The sequence below is a fragment of the Pteropus medius genome, unplaced genomic scaffold (assembly GCF_902729225.1).
Source record: "Pteropus medius unplaced genomic scaffold, Ma_sr-lr_union100, whole genome shotgun sequence".
Lineage (NCBI taxonomy): Eukaryota > Metazoa > Chordata > Mammalia > Chiroptera > Pteropodidae > Pteropus > Pteropus medius.
Window position 1 is genome coordinate 19192834 of NW_024340849.1, and position 16504 is coordinate 19209337.

At 53.2% G+C, this 16504-nt stretch overlaps 1 protein-coding gene across 2 annotated transcripts in view; it reads right to left on the minus strand.

Annotated features, from left to right (window-relative positions):
* Nucleotides 1–1670: 1670 nt before the first annotated feature.
* CTIF (cap binding complex dependent translation initiation factor) overlaps nt 1671–16504 on the minus strand; it is a 232861-nt gene continuing 218027 nt past the window's right edge. For both annotated transcript variants that reach the window (XM_039842019.1, XM_039842027.1), the window contains 2 exons: nt 7375–7428; nt 1671–5739 (listed from right to left, as the gene is read on the minus strand). In XM_039842019.1, the coding sequence (XP_039697953.1) occupies nt 5524–5739; nt 7375–7428 (270 nt within the window). In that variant the 3' untranslated portion in view covers nt 1671–5523. The remainder of the gene's footprint in view (nt 5740–7374; nt 7429–16504) is intronic.

Sequence of the window (16504 nt, forward strand, 5' to 3'; positions counted from 1 at the left end):
ATACAACAAGGAAGCCTTTTACATAACAGCCCTGAACTTTGCAACATCACTCCTTCTCCTCACCCCACCGAAATCCCTTGAATTGAGGTATTTCGTCATGCTTCTACTTTCCACTGACCCAGAGGGAAGACCATGCCGTCTGCCCATGGCGGTCTCAGCTGGCAGCTGGCTGCTCCTTCTGTCTCGCTGGCGTGACCGGCCAGCTCCCTGGGGCCATGCTCAGAAGCAGAGAGAGGGGAGAGGCTGGGGACGTGCTCGCCTCTGGGCTAGGGGAAGGGGCACTTGGCTCTCTGGCCCCTGACTCTTCCCCAGACCGGCCTTTGGCTCTGGGTCATTCATGTCACCTCCCTGAGCCTGTTTTCTCATCCGTAAAATGGGAATCAAAAATACTCATCTGCTTATATTAAACCCACTGAGGCAGCAATGGAAGGCCCTGAAGCCACCGGGGAACTGTGGGAATGAAGTGTTACTATTCAGGCAGAAACACTTCTTTAACTGTCTCAATCCCTTCTTCTTCTGCTATATTTGCCTTGGGACTTAAAGGCCCTTACGAGTCGTGTGTGCGTGCGTGCGTGCGTGTGTGTGTGTGTGTGTGTGTTCTAGCATATTCATCCCAAATAGTCTTCTCTCTCCTATAGACCCCAGTGCAAATCTAACCCATCCTCAGGAGGACAAATAACATTAGCAGAGATGCTGGTGAAATGCAGGATTCAAACATTTATTATTTGGATGATGTATTTCACAGTTTTCAGTAATTTAGGACCTTCTGGAACCAGGACTAAATCGCCCAGAAAAATCTCCTGTCTTTTGGTGAGATTTCCCTTCTCATTCTCTCTCCTACCTTCAAACACCTTTCATTCAGATCTCTGCCTTCTGTTCCTCCTTCGCGTTTTTGTGACAACATTTCTTGACAGTTATCTTAAATGTTTAATTAAACTGTTTTCTTCCTCTATCAACCTGTGCGCTTTTTCTGGCTGTCTCTGCTCAGTGTCACGTGACTCGGTAATGGTCAATGACCAATCTCGACATGCCCTCACCAGGGCATGGTCACCTTCCTGAGGAGGTGAAAGCCTGGCAAGTTCCGCCAAGGGGGATTAGTTACCAGGAGGCAATGTCTCCAGTGTCTTACTATGGGGAGGGATTGTGCAAAACAAGGGACCTGTCATCACAGGAAAATAAATCACTGGGCCCCTTTGGGCCGCTTTGATTAAAGATTGATTTGATCTGCCGGGACGGGACAGCCACTTGCTGCAGACTTTTAGAAGCTGCTAGGCCCCAGTCTCAGTCTTCTTAAATTGCCAAATGCATGGCGACTTCCAAGGAAAGAGTAGGCTTTGGGGTGGGGTGGCTAAACAGGCAGCACACCAGATCTTTGGTGTAATTTTCTGCAGGACTGGCTTAGTCCTCTCACCTGGGACAGGTTGCAGTTCTCAGCTTGGGAGGCATAAGTCTCTGTCACCCACGTCCTCCTAGGCTGCTCCTTCACAACCATCCCCAGGCCCTGGCCCCTGCTCTGGCTCCCCATGGAGGCCAAGCTGTGGGGAATCTTCTCATTAAGTCATCCCGTGGGTAGAGGCTCCTCTGAGGCCTCTGCCAGCACCAGCCGAGGCACAGAAGCCCTTGGGAAAGACTTCCTTGGCCGAACTCACAAAGAACACAGGTTCAGGGCATTTTGGTTTTTTTTTTTTGGTGTTATTTATTTTTTAAACCCACTTGTAGTTAAGGTTCAGCTGGAAAGCAGGACATACCAAGGGAGGGAAGGTGGTCGCGTGAGCAGGATTCCGCGGCAGCTTTGGCGGGAAGCCCCAGGCTCCTGCTCCTGGGAGGTAGGTCCCGTCAGGCTCCCAGCCGTCTCAGGAGAGGCAGGCAGCCCTCCTGTGCAAGTGTTCCCAGCAGAGGAAAGTCGTCCTCTCTTGGATCTGTATCCTCACAGGCCCAGCCAGAGGTTTCCCAAAAGAGTGCCCAGGAGCTGAGGGCCAGGACTCCATGGGCAGGGCCCGAGAGTCTGTCATACGAGGAACACTGGCTGGTTCTGATGCCAGATAAGACTGGGACTGGTGTCTGGGGCGGCCCCAGGGGGCTGCTCCTCATGGAGGCCTGGCTGTCTGGGCCCCCGCTCCTGCAGCGGCCCTGGGTGTGATCAGTGGTACATTTCCCACACTCCCTCCCCATCCCCTCGAGAAAATAAAATAAAAATTAGAATAAATACCGACTCGGTCAACATTTACATTTACATGGATGAACAGGACAATCCCCAAACCGTGAAGGTTTACAGACTGGTTAAGGAAGGACGAACAGACGAAACTGGGTTTGGGGGTGCACACTCCTCATGGCGGATGGTGGGACTCCCACCTTGTCCAGGGGAGGGTAGGAGCCTTCTCGGGGCTGCGGGCCCAGATCTTAGGCAGAGCCACGAGGCCGAGGGAGCAGGGCTGTGGCGAGCAGACTGGCCACCTAAGAGGAAAACAGTGACTACCTCGTCTTGGCTGGCACGGGAGAGATGGAGACGGGACTAACGTCGGACGGCCGGACTTTGCCTCCTCGTTGTGCTGGGAAAGCCGCGGGCCCATGGGGAACACAACGCAAGCCTTGGAAATGCAATATCCAGTTTTGCCTCCCATCAAATACATTCAGAGGTCAACTCGGATATGGCCTTCCTCACTCGGCAGAGGGCAGGGGGACGGGTCTGTGGGATAGCCCACTTCTGCCCCCCAGTTCCTGTCTGAGTTGTCTCCAGTGGGAAGCTGCCTCAGAGTGTCAGATTTTAGGCTTTACTGTTATTTCCTTAAAAAAAAAACAAAGAAACAAAAACAACAAACCCAATTCTTTTTTAAACGTTTTCCTTGCAGCAACCTGCATTTAGAAAAACAGCTTAAATTGTTTTTTGGATTGGTCAGGAAGTACTTTCAAGCAATGGAATAAACTAGGCAAACCATATGTTTGGAGCCACCGTGACACGACACGTAATTAAAAATATATTTATATATGTATACATATTTATATCTCACTTTTTCACACTCTGGTCCTAACAGTCAAGGAGGGATTGGCCCAGAGGCAAGACCCCAGTAAGGGCCACTGAGAGGCAGGGGCGCGAGGCCCTTGGTGCCCACGATGCTACCTGTCTCGGCGTTCTAGGGAACGTCGGTCCCTGTACACACAGTGTCTGGGGTCCCTGCACGAAGCTCGCTCTCTGACCCAGGGGTGGGGGAGGACCCCACTTTCCTGCCTCCTTACGTTGCCACTCCTAGGCCTCTCCCTTCCTCGGGGCCCAGCTTTGTTCTCACATGCACTCGCACACGCACACGCACACGCACACGCACACGCACACACACCCCACTTGAGGGGAGCAAGGCCATTCGGCACGGGTGCGCCTTGCTGAGGACTGAGGACCAGCCGTGTGGCTGCTCGCCGGGCCGCGGCCACCTGACTCCTCGAGACCACGATTCCCTCTCTGAACCTCCTCACATCAGTCTGGCTCTTCCCTCAAGGCCTCCTGCGCGGCCTCTGGAGTCCCTGGTAGAGGGTGCCAGCTGAGGACGAAAGGCGCCGAGGAGAAGCTTGAGAAAGCTTGGGAAGAAGGGAGAAGGTAAAGCCTGGGGCCAGGGTAGCACGGGCTTCTTGGCAGAGAACTGACCTGTCTTAAGTAAACCTGGGCCTCCCACGGCCTCTTTTTTTGGGGACTGGCACAGGCTCCCATCTTGGGACTGGAAGGGAGGTTGTAGCTGGCAAAAAAGCCAGGGGTACTGGGGAAGCTGCTCCCCACCCTACCCTGCTCTTCCAGACTCGAGGTCAACAAGGGGAAAAAGGGGAAACCCCCTCCAGCCCTCACCTCCCGGCCAGTCTGACTGGACTGCGCAGCCAGGCAGCCTCTGGTGACCCAGGGCGTCAATGGTCTTGGTAAAGGAGTAAATTAAGAAGCTGCTGGGCTAAGGTCATTTTCTGGGGGCTCATCAAAGTGAGAGCTCCAGAACCCGGAGATGGGGCTGTGCAGATGCCAGTGACAACATCCCAGAGCCCGACCCCGACCCTCCTCCAACAGAGAAGGGTCTTCTTCCCAGGACCTGGCACCTCCAAGAAGCTCCAGCCTTGTTCCCAGTTTGGAAAGCTCCGTCTGGCAGTCCTGCTTGGTCCCCTGCCTGTCCTGCTCATGACTCCGTGAATGATCCTGTTCCCAACAGCCCTGGGGATACTGTGCACCCCTGAAGCACACAGATCGCTGTGGAAGGGCTGGGCTCCTGGATCCTGCCTGTGATGAGGCTAGGCCAGTGACACAACCCAATGAGCTAAACTCCAAGTCCTAGGGAGCCAGACGACCCCCGTCCCCGCCCTCAGAGCTTGGGACACGACCTGTGTGTGGAGCGAGAAACATCCCCTGGTGTTTTGGTTTTAATTTGCCAGGCTGTTCTGTGCCTAGCTCACCACAAGGCCCTGGGTCGGGACAGGTAATGCACTCCCAGCGGCAACCTAGCAGCCCTTTGAGAGAGCGGAGTCAGCATAAGAGAAGGGAGGTGCTGGAAGCCGGGGGCTGGGAGCACAGGTTCCAGCCGGGACCCCCGCCGGGGCAGAAGTTTCCAATTACCCTAATTGGCTACTGGCACGCCGTATCTGGCTAGAATCCTTCCAGAGGGGGCCGGGTTTGATCTCCCACTAATCAGGGGGTCCTCCTCGCTGTCTGTGTGATCGCATCACAGGCTCTTTTCATTGAGAGAGGAGACTTCAAAGCAGCTGACTTTTGAAAAATAAAACACAATAAAACAAAAGAGTGCAAGTAGAACTGCAAACTCTAGCTCCCCTGCCTGCTCCCAGCCCCTGGGCCTGAGGCTGGTGGTGGGGGGGTCCCGGAGAAAAGGACTCGGAAGCTGGGGGTGGGGTGGGGGGTGGAGCGTGAAGGCTTGAGGAGAACGAAGGCCTCTGTCCCCCAGCTCCGCCGAGTAGACAAAGGCCTTCAATTATGGGCGGCTGGTGGGGACCGTGCCTGCCTTTGTCCTCCCGGACATCTGCTACATGTCGCCTGCTGCCAGTTGGCGACTATGGCTGACAGCATGAGGGAACAATGCAAGCCCGTCTTCGACCCACTTTTTCAGCCTTCTGAGGTCCTTTCTGACCCAAGCGGTACCCTGGCGTGCCGGGCTGCCCGGCCTCAGGGGAGGAGTCACAGAGATGAAACCCCTTGTACAAAGCCCTGCAGGGGACACGTCTGATGGGAGGGGGCAGGAGGAGCGGGAGTGAGGAGGGGCGAGGGCCAGGCCACCATGAAAAAGAAACATGCTTCCCTTACTGGTGAAGCTGCCGCAGCATGCTAGGGCTGGGGGGGCTGGGTTGGGGGGAGCCTCAGTTTGGGGGGGGGCGCTCCTAGGGATTTGATCCCTTCCCCGCTTGGCTCCAGACTGGCCGCCGGCTCTGCCTGCCTTCCTCCCCATTTCTGTCTCCTGCCAGGGCCACCCCTGTCCTCCCGCCTGTCCATCTGGCCCTGTGTGCCAGGGCCCCAGCTGCCCTCAGGCCGCCTGCCAGGCCCCTTGGCTGTCAGGCTGTCAGTTTCTGGATGGTTCTGTTGTAGTACTGTGTGATGGGGGGCGTCAGAGGGTTCCAGCTATTGGCATGGAGCTCGATGACCTCCAGGAGCAGTGACCGGGTCAGCATCGATTCCGAGGGGCACAGCATCTTGTCTCGGGCACTGGCCAGGAGCTCTGTCATCATCTCGGGCAGCTGCTCCTCCAGCAGCCGGCCTGTGCTCTGCAGCTGTGGGGAGAGAAGTGGGGGTCAGGACAGAACGTGACCCCACAGTGGTCCCCTGACTCACCTTGGTCGGGTGGGCTTGGGACAGGGATAGGAAATAGCCGGATTATCTCAGGAAGGTGCAGGCCCAGGCCTCGGTGCCATGGGGAGAAGGCCTAGGAGTGAGGGAGTGTGGAAATAGCCATCCGTGAGAGCCCACATTTAATGACCAATCTGCCAGTAGGAATAAGAGGGATCGGAATATTGCCTGCTGCCCAGGGCTGAAAAGGGCCCTCGCCAGGAACACACCGTGTCTCCCTGTTACCCAAGAGCTTCCCCTCCTACAAGAAGCCTTCCCTGACTACCACCCACACCCTCAATGGCTGTGTGACCTGCTCCCTTCAAAGGTGATTAGGCTGTGTGTTAATTTTCACTTGCTAGACATCTCTCTGGGAATGAGCTTATTCATTATGACTTGCGTGTGTCCGTGTGGAACTTGAGAGCAGGATGGGTCTCCTATTTCTCTTTCCTTCCCTCCTGCCCCCTATCCTACCTCCCCACACCCAGCACTGACCTCTGCCCACACTTGTAACACAAAGGGGAGAGAAATACAAACTGGGGCAGAAGGCCAGCCAGAGGGCCTGCCCTCAAGAGAGGTCCTCGATAATCTAGAAAAGCCCCCGTTGGGAAGAGGGAGCCCCAATCTTCTGGATCTGCGCACCCTTGGCCAGCAGCCCCTACTCCCACCTCAGCCCTACCCCCAGACCTATCTCATTGTTTTTAAGGTGCAACCTTCTTCACAAAACCTTGACGCCCGCTTTGACCTCCCCCCTGACTCCTCAGGGATCTGTGCTCTGTACCCACATTTATTCTCTGTACTGCTCCATCCGCGTGTGTGTGTATGTGTGTGTGATCTAGCCCTAGTCAGACCAGAAGCTCTCTGTGGACGGAAACCATGCCTTCTCCTTCTCCCCTCTTTCCCCTGCCCCAAGCCTCATGTAAGATATCCAGCTGGAGCTCAACGGGTGGATGAAGTGACTGTCCCATACACTCACCCAGCACTTCTGGCCTCCGAGGTTCTTGGGTGTGGCCTTGCAGCCAGGCAGGAGCCCCCTGGAAGCTCCTCCCCTCACCGTACTCCACTCCAAATGACTCTGGGCTGTTTTCTAAGGGCAAAGCTTTGCCCCCTGACTAGGCCAGACCCAAGTGTCTGAAGATCCCAGAGGAAGAGTTTCACTGAGCAGTGGCCACACCTTCGGAATGGGAATGGCACCTCCCCAGGGGGCTGCTTTGGAGTGGACAGTGCCAACACAGGTTATTCAAGCCTCAGAAAACCTTTCCCCATCCCCATTGCACCAAAGCTCAGGGAGATATTTTCGGGCAGGGGGACCACCTGGAATCTCTTAAGTCATCTGCATGATGCGCCTGGTACAAGCAGAAGGTGGTCTTGGGAACAGAAGGAAAATGGACGATGCCAGGGCAGTTCCCTCCAGGGAGCCAGAAATCCTCTCTCCCTCTAGCCAGAGGCGGGCTGGTCTCCCATCAACATTCACTCTGGTTTGAGGCTGACCATTCTGGTTGCAGAAGTCTATGTCTACTCAGAATGTTCACGACCGTGCACTGGGTCTGAGGTCGGGGATGTCCCGCGGTACTGCTCACCTCCATCGAGCAGCACAAGACGGCGTCTTCCTTCACATCCTGAGACTGTAAGAGCTGTGGAAGAGAGGGGCAGAGAACACGACTTTGGGCACCAGCAGCCAGCGCCTAGAAGCCAGGCCCCCTGGCCCCAGCCCTAATGTACCCTGGAACGAGCATCTCCAAGGGTCAGAGGGCAACAGGAACGCCGCACCTGGAAGCAGTGATTTCTCTACCGGATCTGAGCTGCTGGAGAAAGGCCGTGGTCATGGAGCCCAGGCACCTCAGCCAGGTCAGAGGCCTGGCAGAGCAAGGTCGCAGGTGTGTTTGAAGGCAGCGGCAAAAATGCTGGGGTCATCAGCTAACAACTAGTCGGCAAAAATCCTCAGAGAAATGAAATGAGCTTAAGCACTTCCTGATTGGTGAGAGGAGGCTCAGCCATGGTCTCAGGTGATCCTGAGCCCTGGCTATAGGAGGACTTTCAGAAATCAAAGCTCTTTTCTGCAAAACCACGGCCGATGTGACTTACCTAGAGGCTGGAATGGCTTCCTGACCGAGGCCATGGCCAGGCTGCTCAGAGCCGGGACTGGCCAGGGCCCCGTCCAGGCTTCCTTCTACCTGCCTCATCTCATTCTTCTTTCTCTCCTCCCTCCCTGGGATAAACTGAGATATACTTCATATAACATCAAATTCACTATTTTAAAGTATACAAGTCAGTGACTTTTAGGATATTCACAAGGTTGTGTAGCCACCACCATCTAATTCCAGAATATCTTCATTCTCCTCGGGAGAGACCCATACTTACTAGCAGTTAGTTCTCGCTCCCCCGCCCCCTGGCAGCCGCTAATCTCCTTTGTTTCTATGGATTTGCCTATTCTGGACGTTTCGTAGAAATGGAATCATACAAATGGAATCATACATGGCCTTTTGCGACTGGCTTCTTCCACTCAGAACATAACGTTGTGAAAGTTCATCCGTGTCGTAAGCAGGAATTAGTTCTTCATTCCTTTTCACTGCTGAATAAGATTTCATTTTTCCACCCCGTTTTGTTGATCTCTTCGGCAGTTCGTAGACATTTGGGTTGTTTCTACTTTTTGGCTATTATGAATAATGCTGAGATGGACATTTGTGTGCAAGTGTTTGTGGGGACACGGTTTTCAGTTCTCTTAGGTATACACCCAGGGGCGGCACTGCTGGGTCACATGGCAACTCCATGTTTCGCTCTCTGAGGACCTGACACACTTACAGAAGCTGCACTGTTTTACACTCCCTCCAGCAACGTCTGGAGGTTCTGCTTTTCCCACATCTTTGTCAACATTTGTTATTTTCCTCTTTGTTTTCTAAATTCATTTTTTCCCTTGAACTCGCAGTAGAAACTTTCTCCAGGCACAGCTTGAGCAGCCCCACCATCGTCCTCTCAAGCCCTGCCGAGCACTTCTTGCACTGCGGGCTAGTGCTTCTCCTCCCAACCCCGAAATACGCCTCAGTTCCACCTGTACCCGCTCCCCCACTATAGCGACCAGCACATCCAACCTCTAGATCACCTGCTCTAGACTGGGTGACTCTTCTATCTACTAGAACCTTCTGTCTCGGCCCCCCGCTCTTCTCTATCCTTCAAGGCCCAGGTCACTTCCCAGCTTTCCTTGGAGACTTCTAGATCACCCCAGTCCACGGTGCCCTGTCCTGCTTCTCACTCCCTGAGGACTCTGTCTTTTCCGCCCACTCAGCATTCCACACCAGGGAAAAGATATTTTCCAGTCTGAACTGCCAGCTTCCTGCAGGCAGGAACGGTGCCACACTCATCTTTGCTGCCCTGTGACACCTAGCCCAGCTCCTGGCAACGGTAAGGATTTGCTTAGTGTTGGTCGATACGCTTTATGTGTTTGTTTTGTTTTGTTTTAAAGGAAGGGTGGGGGGTAGGGAGGACACGAGACGAAGGCATTTTTAGGGTGAGCATCCTTATCCACTGACGGAGAACTGGAGTCAAGGTTTTTGACCCAGGCCTGACATGTCCAAGCAGAGGTAAAATTACACACAACCCAGGGGGGCTGTTTCCACTGCTGGCTTGAAATCTGAATTTTGCACATTCTCCTTGCCTCTTCCCTTCCGTCATGTTACATCCATGCACCCAGCCTCCCCCGCCTCCCCCCAGCAGGAGCCACAAGCATTTGCTTCAAGAGGGCTAGAGATATATGCTCTGTGAGTGCGTAGGACATCAAGGCTGCCGGACTCCAGGGGACAGGTCAGGCCTGGCTTCACTGACCAGAGACACTCTGTATCTCCTTCCTCTTTATAACTTGGTCAGAACTGGGTGGAGACCTGGGCTCAGCAGATATGCAGAAAAGAAACCATTTTGGAATGAATGAGTAGAGGTAGGCCTTGAACCGCTCAAATAATGAACAGGCGGAGAACGAGGGACAATCCAGTGCGCAGTGAAGTTGCTGACGGCCATTAGTGTGCATGCTCTACTCACTGGTACACTTCCGACTCCAGGCCTTTGCACTCTTCTTATCCAGGGGTTCTCAACCACTGCATGTCTGCAGACCTTCCTCCTCCATTTCATTCAGGGCTCTGCCCAATATCACCTCATCAGCCACTGCTTCCCTGGCCAGACTGTGCAATTGATCAGCCTCATCCATCGCCTGCTTTACTTCTAAATCTCACCTCTGACATATCAGCTACTTGTCTGTCTACTGTCTGTCTCCGCCCACTAGAAGGCAAGCTCCACGCGGGCAGGGCCTCAGTTTTGTCCACTGCTCTCCCCGGTGCTGGACACAGTGCCTGGCACGCAGTAGGCACTCGGAAATATTTGTTAACAATATGCTTTGGGAGGCAGGGAGAAAACCCACCCAGAAGGAGAGTCCGCAAGCGAGAAAGGCTCACCCCGAGAGGCCGCTCATCTGCAGCTCGCCTTGGTGCACACACTTGAAAAGGCGAGAATGAGAAGGATGTGAAATCCCGACTCCACACACCCCTCTTACCAGGGCAGACATGGCGCAAATTATAAGTGATGAGTCTGCAAGCCTGCAGTGCTTGTGGAAACAGAAGTTGGTATAATTCTTTAGGTGGCAATTTAGTGATAACTATCAGCACTGCGAGTGTACAAACCCTCTGACCCAGTGATAGCACGTGCAGGAGTTTCTCCTATGCACATGCACTAGGACATGAATCGCTGCACGATTGTTAAGAGTAAAAGATTGCAAATAACTTGAATGAGCACTAACAAGGGGACTGGCTAAAAAATTACAATACGTCGCAGTGGGGATACTCTGCAGCACATGGCTGTTCCTCCTCAGCTACGTGGGCGTCAGCTTCTGGAGCTTTCCTGCCTCCCAGGGTTGCAGAAAGCCAAGGGAGGCTTCCACCAAGCCAGTGCCTGGGGGTTGGAGGGGCTCTAGGGGACACCCAGGGAAGGGGCTCCCTCATCTAGGAAGTCAAGAACGAAGACCAGGAAGTAGGTTCTGGAAAAAGTTGCAGGGAGGTGACTCACGTGGCAGCAGGCTTACCTGGGTCCAGCATCCAACCCAGCCTGCTCTGGGAGGGGCTGGTTCACAGACTGGGAGGTGCCCTGTGACTGCCTGGGATGGGGCCAGGGGTGGGGTGAGGTGGGGGCGGGAAGGTGGGCCTAGCCCCTTTTTCTCTGCAGGGAAGACAGGAACAGATTAGAACTCTGCTTGCTAGAACTTCTTTCTGATGGTAGCTTTGTTCCCTCATAGGTTTCTCGTAGTGCTTAGTGGGAAAAATCATTAAAATAGAAATTGCTGGTAGAAACAACAGGAAAGGGGTACAGTGGGGTGCCTGGAGGGAAGAGAGCTCCTGGAGATGGAGTGGTGGTGGCAGCTGGGTGAAAAGCTGGGAGCAGGCAGAACCGGAAGCTTATAGGAAGGAGGAAAGGGGTCAGCTCTGTGCACCTAGCATGTTGGCTGACACACAGTAGGTGCTCAATAAATGCTTGCCATAGTAGGTACTCAATAAATGCTTGACTTGAGATGAACCTGGGGTCATAGTCTGTCCTGATATTAGCTTGTTAGGGGTTCTGGGGTTTAGTGACAAGTGAGGTAACATTATAGGAAATACTGTGAAGAGCCAGGGCCTGACAAGTCCTAGATGCTCTGAAAGGTGACTGCTTCTCCTTTTAGGTAGCCCCTGGGACTTCTGACAGCGCTGGGTGGAAAGCCTCCTAGAGCCTCCATGTTCTGGTCAGCTGAGCACTTTGCCCTGCTGAGCGAGTGTCTCTTTCTTCCCATTTCTTCCCGAGGCCTGCCTCCCCTCCGCCTGCTCCCCTCCGTCTGCTCCCCTCGCCTGCTCCCCGCAGCGTGGGTCCAGGAATTCCCACTCTTCTTTTTCTTCCCCGTACCTTTGTGACTGGCCTAGTTCCTGTCCATGTTCTTTCCTGTCCCCTGCATGACCAAGCTCCCTTGGGGACCTGCTCCTCAGGGCTCATCCCCATGGCCCTGCTCTGCTTCCTCCCTGGCAGGGCCTTGGGTTCCTGGCTGTTAGGGCAGGGGACAGACTCAGGGTGAGGCGGGTGGCTCCCAACTCCAGAGCCTGTCCTCCGACCTTATCTTTCACTTGGTTGTTTGGGAAAGTCTGTGTTAAGCCAAAAATCACAGAGTGCAAATAGCCTGCTGGGTTTTCTCAAGGAAGTCGGGAGGACTGGGCGCCTTTCACTGTGCTTGTCCTTCACAGATGCGGGGATGCAGAGTTTGTGAAGAGAATCGTGGCGGCAGACCATGTCCTGTTTTCCCCCAGACGCTGACTTGGCCTCTCCCGGCCAGCCTGTGAGAGTGCACCCTGAGAGCCTGAGGGCAGAGAGGGCTGTGGAGAGTGCCCCCTCTACTCCTCACCTGCGGGAACTTGCCACACCTGTCACAGCCAGGAGGAGCACCCTGCTCTTTGTGGCACAGCTAGAGGCTGGCCTGCCTCGCACCTGGGAGCCCTTGACACAACGCTAAGGGGCTCCCTCCTGAAACCCCTTTCGGGGCCTTCTTAGAAGCTCCCGTGCCTCTGGGTGATCAGTGGCTTCCTAGGAATTGTCCTTGATTTGTCCTTTGTAGGCAGTGCCCCAAGTGTAGGATCTTTCCACACTTTTCCGCCTTGGCCCAAACTTAAAACCGTTCCGTGTTCCATTTCTTCAGGGCTCTGCTTCTTCCTGAGGGACAGCTAGTTTTGGATAAATAAATCCCTGCTGGTATGCTGAAGAGCCAACGAGCTTTCTTGTTTATGCAGGTTTTATTTGGGATCTTCTGGAGATGATGCTTTATTTAACTCCAAGACAGTCTCAAAGGTAGTGGCCACTCAAACCGATACTTGTCCACCCATGCTCCCAACAGCACTATCTGCAATAGGCAAGAGGTAGAAGCAACTCAGGTGTCCACCGAGGGAGAAATGGATAAACTAAATGTGGTCTATACATACAATGGAATGTTATTCAGCCCCGAAGAGGAAGGCAATTCTGACACATGCTATGACATGGATCAGCCTTGAGGACGTCACGCTAAGTGGAATAAGCCAGTCACACGAGGACAAATGCTGTGTGCTTTCTCTTATGTGAGGTATATGAGTCTGGAATAGTGAAATCGAGACAGAAGGCAGAACCGTGGGGGCCAGGGGCTGGGCGGGGCGGCCGTGGGGTTGCTGTTTAACGGGGCCAGAGTTCCAGTTGGAGAAGGATGAACGGCCGTGATGACTGCACAACAATCTGTACTTCGTGCCGCTAAACTGCACACTTAAAAATGGCTAATACGATCAGCTTTAGGTCGCGTATGTTTTACCACGATAAAAAAATGGTTGAAAAAGCGGTGGCAGGAGCAGACAGTCTTTGGGGGCGCAGGGCTGTTCTCCGCTTGGGCGGCGCTGGCCCTCTTCCCTGTCCTCACTGTTTGGAAGAAAAGCTGTGCCGGTGGGGGATGCAGGGCTGCCCGCACGAGGGACTGAAGGCCCTGGGGTGGGGGGAGGGGCAGCCCACGCATCAAAGTCTCTGGCACAGAGAGGGGTGTGGGCGGGCTGGGGCAGGCCAGCCACCCTCACCCTCGAACGGCGAAATGTGTTTCTTGGACCAGAATCCAAGGCAATTGTGCGAGCCCACACAGTGTTTGTTCGGAAGCTAATGCATTCCTGTCCTATTGTCTGTGCCGGAGCCTTGTTGTGGACACACCCATCACATCCTCCCTGAGGGAGAGGCCAAGGTGCTCCGAGTCAGGCTGTGGGAGGCCTGACAGCAACCAGGGAGAAAGGCAGCCTGGTGGGAGCATCCTGGTGTCCCAGGGAAGGTCCACAGGGCATGGGCATGCTGCCCGAAGCATGCCCAGGGTGGAGCCGGGCTGGTTGCTTGGGATGCCACCCTGTGGGGTGGGAAGGAGGGTGCTGATGGAAGGGCCCGTGGGGCTGCCGTAGGTACGGGAGGAGAAGGAGCACCGGAGATCGCTACTTCTCGTCTATGAAGAAGTGAGACGTAAGCGCCAACTGGAGGCAGGCTGGCCAGCCCATCCTGACTGCCTCAGCTGACCAAAAGCACAGTTTTCACCTTGTAGAACGAACCCAAGCAGCCTAATGCAGCTGCAGTAAAAGCTTAGCTCTGACCCTGCCTGCAGGAGGCCTCCTCCGTGAGGGTAGCAGAGGGTGGGTTGGGAGCAGCAAAAAGGGAGCAAAAGTGAGATTGCAGAGCACACACGATTGGCTGGTGTGCTGGGGGGACAATCCAGGATTCTGACTGGCTGGCTTCAAGGGCCAGGGCGGTGGCGGCACGTGCTGAGAGTACGGAAGAAGAGAGAAAAGAAGTAGCCGGGAGTGGGAGGCGGAGGTCTGCAGGGGCTGAGGAAGCCCTGGGGATGGGCACGGATGCTGACAGTGGAGAGAAAGGGGACAGGGAGAAGAAGGAGGCAGAGGCAGAGGAGATGGCCCCAATGCGTGGCACGCGGTCTGGGAAGCTGCACATGGCCACCTGCATCTCAGGAGTGATCTCGGGTCCAAGTCCAGGCCCCTCCACCCTGTACCTCGGCTGGACTTGGATCAGCATCTACAGCTAAGTCTAGAGGATGGTACAGGAACCGAAGCTCGTGATATCGATCTTGAGTCATCAAGAAGAGGGTCAATTATGTCTGGGTCTCTTCAGGGAGACGGAGAAGTAGATAATCTATCTGAAAGAGGCTGTCATCAAAAATATGCAGCAGGCTTGGAGCCAGAAGACCTGCTAGTCACCAAGAGAAAACTTGGGCATGTCACTTAATCTCTCTGCACCTCAGTTTCCTCACTTGAGAACTGGGATAATATCTGCCTAGGATTGTTTTGAGAGTCAGTTGAGATAATGTATGTGAAAGAGCTTTGAAAAGTGCAAAGCTCCATTCAAATGAAAGGTGTGATTATTATTATTAAATGTAGATCTTTATAAACATGTATCTTCCCTGAAGATCTTGATATACTTTATATGCACCATCCCATTTACCCTCGTGACACTCCTATGGAGAGAGGGAAAGGCCACAGGCATTATTATCTCTACTTAACAGACGGAGAAACCGAGGCTCAGTAGTTAAGTGGCTTGAACAAGCCAGACAGACAGCAAGTCCGAGAAGAACTAGCAGGTGCACGGAAGTCCAGGGTCAGCATCCTTTCTTGGTGAATTATTTTAATTTCTCCCACATTAGTTAATTCTTATTTTGCTTGTTGGAGCTTATAATTCTTACTTTTGTTGCCTGATGACAACAATCAACTTGGACCTTAACAAAATTGAATTCATTTTACCTATTCTGTGTCTGCAATGGCCACCATCTATCGATCTGTCCACTTATTTATCCACCTACCCATCCGTACACCCACTTACTCACCTACCAAGTTATTAATCCACCATGTTATCCACCTATGCAACCTTCCTTCCACCAAGGCATCCATTTATCCATCCATCTTTCTATCCACCCACACATCATGTGTCCAGCCTTTCATCCACCCATCCGTCCTTTCATCCACCTATCCATCCATCTACCCGTTCACTTACTCTGTCCGTCCATCCATCCATCCATCATCCATCCACCATCCATCCCATCCATCCATTCATCCATCCATCCATCCATTCATCCATCCATCCATCTATCCGTCCATCCTTTTAACAATATTTATGCAACATTTATTGTGTTCTAAATACTGTGTAAATACAGTGAAAACAAGAATAAGACGACTTGCAACTTATAGCCTAGCAGGAGGGAATCAAGCGACTGTGCTAGGTATATGGAGTTGGAACACAGGATGGAATGGTGGTGGTGGAGAACACGCTGGGCATATGGCATAAGCAGCAGCATATGGCAGATGCACAAAAGCTAAAAATGTGAACTAGCAGAGTGCACTGGTGAATAACAAGTATTTCAAGATGCTAAAATATATGGTGCTGGGGGAGAGAGAGAACATAACGGCAAAGAAGGCAAGGACTACATTCTAAAGGGCTCTAGATGCCATGCTACTGAATTTGGATTTCATCCTAAGGGACTAGAGAGCCACTGAGATTTTAAACTGCAGAGTAGGAAGGTAATTTGCATTTTAGAAAGCTCCTTCCTTGTATAGTTTGGAGAATAGACTGGAGACAAGGAGACCAGTGAGAAGCTGCTGTGAGAAATTATGATGGCTTGAATGGAGGCAGGCACGATGGGAGGAGACGTCTGTAGGAGGCAGAAGTGTGGGTGAAGAAAAGGACAATCTTGAAGATGGAGAACACCCAGGTTTGGGGCTTGGTGCCACCAACAATACTCGAAGGTAGGAGGAGTTGGTTTGGGGGAATGTGAATGAAGTCAATGTTGAAAACGTTGAGTCTATGGTCCTTAGGGATATCGGGGAAGATGACTTAGTGGGAGACTGACTATCTGTGGTCAGCGGTGCCCAGTGTTAGTCAAGGTCACAGTGTGAGTGAGATGTCCTGGGAGAAGGCAGAGAAGACATGAGAAGAGCAGAGGGTAAGGGCTCCAAACCTGGAAAGAGAAACATTTAAAAGGCGATAAAGCGGGAGGAACCCCAAGGAGGAGGAGGAGGACAGTCAGAGAGCTAAGAGGAACAGGAAGAAGTGATGTCACAGAAGCCAAGAAAGTTCTAAGTACGAGGACAACAATGTCAAATTCTCAGAGACGTCAAGTAAGATGAACAATGACCAGGGCTCCCCCGATCTGGTGATTAG